The sequence below is a fragment of the Sinocyclocheilus anshuiensis genome, unplaced genomic scaffold (genome assembly GCF_001515605.1).
Source record: "Sinocyclocheilus anshuiensis isolate Anshui unplaced genomic scaffold, SAMN03320099.WGS_v1.1 scaffold352, whole genome shotgun sequence".
Lineage (NCBI taxonomy): Eukaryota > Metazoa > Chordata > Actinopteri > Cypriniformes > Cyprinidae > Sinocyclocheilus > Sinocyclocheilus anshuiensis.
The window spans coordinates 691693-695416 of record NW_015557093.1 but is presented as its reverse complement, the minus strand read 5'-3'; the positions used below and the strand labels follow the sequence as shown (position 1 = coordinate 695416).

General features: G+C 37.4%; 1 protein-coding gene across 1 annotated transcript; it reads right to left on the bottom strand.

Moving 5' to 3' along the window:
- Positions 1-7: 7 nt before the first annotated feature.
- Positions 8-3064, bottom strand: LOC107677358 (uncharacterized). Its single transcript, XM_016472237.1, has 6 exons — positions 2959-3064; positions 2713-2806; positions 2251-2587; positions 1998-2163; positions 1691-1827; positions 8-834 (listed from the first exon to the last, which is right to left on the bottom strand). Exons 3-6 carry the CDS (start codon positions 2389-2391, stop codon positions 511-513), a joined length of 768 nt encoding a protein of 255 aa, XP_016327723.1. The 5' UTR covers positions 2392-2587; positions 2713-2806; positions 2959-3064; the 3' UTR covers positions 8-510.
- Positions 3065-3724: the final 660 nt, after the last annotated feature.

Sequence of the window (3724 nt, the reverse complement as noted above, 5' to 3'; positions counted from 1 at the left end):
TCACTACCCTGAACTGATGAAAAACTTCTCAAAATTGTCTCTCTTGTATGGCTTTGAATATCATTTATCAACTCCTCCATTGAAACAACTACACTCTGAACTGTACTGTTAGCAATTCTTGATGCCTGTAACTGAGCAACAACAGATCCACACATGTCCTGCAACAGTTTTTCAGACTTAAGCACTGCTGAATCGTGTTGTGAAGTTGAAGGTGTTGAGTCAGCTTCACTAAGATTCAGCTCAAAAGTTCTTTCACAGTTACCACTGGATTCACCCTCATTCACACTCACATTGTGGACTGTCCCATCACCATGAACTGTGATTAAATGTTTCTTAAATCCAGAATATGTGCCAAACATTGAAGAACATCCGAACTCTGCACATCGTAAACGCAAGAGCTTTCCAGGGTAAAGTCCGTGTAGAAGTTTCAAATGCCGACAAATCAGAGAGGAAGTCCGATGAGAAGTTTTACAAATAAAACATGTAAACATGCTTTGACCCTATCTTCAATCACTCCTTTCCACTGAGAAATCTTGCCCTTAGTTCTCTGACTCTTGGTCTTTCTTTGGAGGTTCCAGCATCTATGTTGTACACTGCCGTTTGGATGAACATGTAGAAGTTTGCCAGACTTTCGTGGTATGATGTGCTGAACACAAAGTGTGCTTTAAAGAGCTCATCAAATGCTGCTACCGTCGTCGGAGCCTTGCATGGAATTGGTTTCATGTCGACAATAATGAAGAACCTCTGAATGCTCTTGGTATTTTCTCCAATACAGAGCAGGAAAGGCTGTGCAGATCCGACTTTCTCCAAAAACATTGGAATGCTGGTTCCCATCTAGATAATATAAGAAAACCAGGCCAATTACAATGAATGCTAATTCTGTTTTATAGATGCAATGCCAAACATGGTCCAGTAAGTTACTGAAGAAAAGAAGGTACAACTGACATCTGTGATTTACGGTGGCTGAGAAGCACAAACCAAATCACAATTATGAAAACAAATGAACAAATCAAAAAACAAAATAGCTAGTCAGAAACAATTTTCATTTTTTTTTTTTTAAATGAAACGAGCATAATGAACGAGCATAATGTTTTTAGATTGTAATGTTACAATGTTATTATGAAATGTGATTTTGACCCTTTTTGCACATAATATATAGGCTTACATTGTTGCATTCACTTTATTAGTTGTCATAGCCTTTAATATATTGTTTCGTTGGACAACATTGGGCAGTATGTAAAATATATACTGTATATTAAATACCGATAAAAAAATAAAAATCCAGATACAAAAACGAAAATACCAAGATATATACCGTATATAGCAAATCGGCCAAATAATAGAGATATGAAGTTTTGCCCATATCACCCAGCCCTACCCATTAGCACTATATTTACATTATTTTATTAAAACTTCTGCCGCAGTGTGCTGTACTTAATTGACTGCATGTCTTGATTGACAGATGTATCATCCAATCTGCTGTAAGTATTCAATTCACAAAATATATCTAATCTTTTCCATTTTGTCATTGTGTTTTCTGACTTGCCATTTCGTTTTTAGACTTGGCGCTGCATTTATAGTTTGACGTTTTGTTTTTGGATTTGTTAAATTGTTTTCATAATTGTGATTTGTTTTGCACGTCTCGGCCACTGTGGATTTCAGAATGAATTAAAAACACATTAAAACTCACCCTAAGAAATCGCACCACATGGTCAGCTGCCTGAAGGGGGCTGATCTTTGCTGCCTTCTTGTGACCTTTTGGAGTTGGGGGCAGGAGATACAGCAGCAACAGTAAGGCTGAGATGTCACTATCCCACCCTGTAGAGTCTAAAATAGACCAAGAAAGAAGATAAGTAACATAAGTAACTGGACTGGACAAATACTCAAAATAAGTGTCATGAAGCATCAAAATACTAAAATAGCAAAGCTAGCAAAGCTATTATTGTCTTTGGTCCTTGTGCCCATGATTCCTTTTTATGATATGTGTTAAATCTTACCATCACCAGGTTCACGCTGAGCATCTTTGATGAGTTCCTCAATGTGGTGACTGGAGGACAATCCTTTGCTGTCATTGATCACTCTCTGTTTGAAGTAGGTTGGCCACTTTGCCAGAAACTTTCCTGAGATCTCTTCTCCAAATAGTAGCAAAAAATCTTGTTCAATCTGTATATAAAAAAACAAAAAACAGAACAAACACATAAAACTTGAGGTAGAGGACACAATATTAAACAGACTACGATTTATACTTACAAGGCCAGGTGTGTCCAGGAATCTAGGGAACATGTCCAATACATCTAGAGACTTCTCTGGACTATGGACCATAGCCTGTCTGTATTGAAATGTTATCTTCATTTTTTCCCTAACAACGGTCTCATCTGAAGTGTGTTTCATAGTTGATATCGCCTCTCTGCACTCATCTCCGGTCAGCTGTTCGGTGTTTGAAAATGGTACTCTCTCTGAAAGTGGACCATTGTTGGCTTCAGTTGACTTGGGTCTGTTTTTTTTCACCAACTGCAGTACTTCTCTTTACAGTTTTTAAGCGCCGGGCCAGGTACCCAGTGCCGCTAGACGCATCGTAGCAATGCTCCTAAAAAAAAATAAATAAATAAAAGAGCCCAGTAAACGATTTAAAAACAAATTAAGGCAAATCATTAATTTTTTTTTAAAGTGAATAATTTTTTAGACCTGTATAATCTGAAAAAAAGCACTTACATATCCGTTTTTAGAATATGGGTCCTCCAGGTTAGGAAACAAAGTGACAATACCTAGAGCATACTTAGTCCGCACAGTTTGTGGAGGAGTTCTTCTGTTTTGAGTCATAAAGCAGGGACATTGGTAAACAAAGGGAATTGGGGACAAGACAACCTTTCAACATAAACCAGTCTAAAAGGGTACTTGAATTATTTTTTTTTAACTCAGATCATATTCATAATCCATCATTTATATTAAAATTCGTACCCATGAGCTTCAATCATGTCGGCAACGAGCATGTTAACCAACTGTCTGAGGGTGCTGTCTGACAAAGTTTTGGTTTTATCGTATTCAAACATTATTTTGTCTCCACCAGGTTTTGACTTCAGGACTACAGTAGTAAATCTCCATCCGAAGGCCAGAGGGCGCTCTCGCGCGGAAACTCCAAATACGCCCCGCAGAAGAAACCCAAGAAATGCCTATAGCGGTTGCTGAATAAACAGAAAATTTAACTGCTTTCATTGATTCAATGTGACTAATAAACACAGGACTATGACAATATATGATTTATCCGAGTTCTTATTATAATTATTATCATTTTCATTCTAATAAAGTATATAATAATGCAATGCTTATCGACATAGCCTTTATCACTACTACTTCGAATACTATGAAATATGTTGTGTGCCTTATTCTTTGTAAGAAGCCACATCATCTCACAGAAGGATTTATTTCAAACACTCGACTGACGTTATGAAGTGAGTTTGGAGTAAAAAATATGTTATTAAATGTGGTATTTTCGTATGCTTTCAGATGGAGCAGCATTTACTTAGAGCCGTAGTTCACTGAGAAGCTATGCAAACAGCTGTCATTATCGCGAACGATTTCTTCAATTTCATAATCGCGCGATTATATCGTCTGCGATTATGAACGTGATTTTGCGTAGCTTGTCAGTGAACTATGGCTCTGTGTAGTAAATGCTGCTCCATCTGAAAGCAGGTGATGGAGATTTACTACTAATCACAGAACCGGC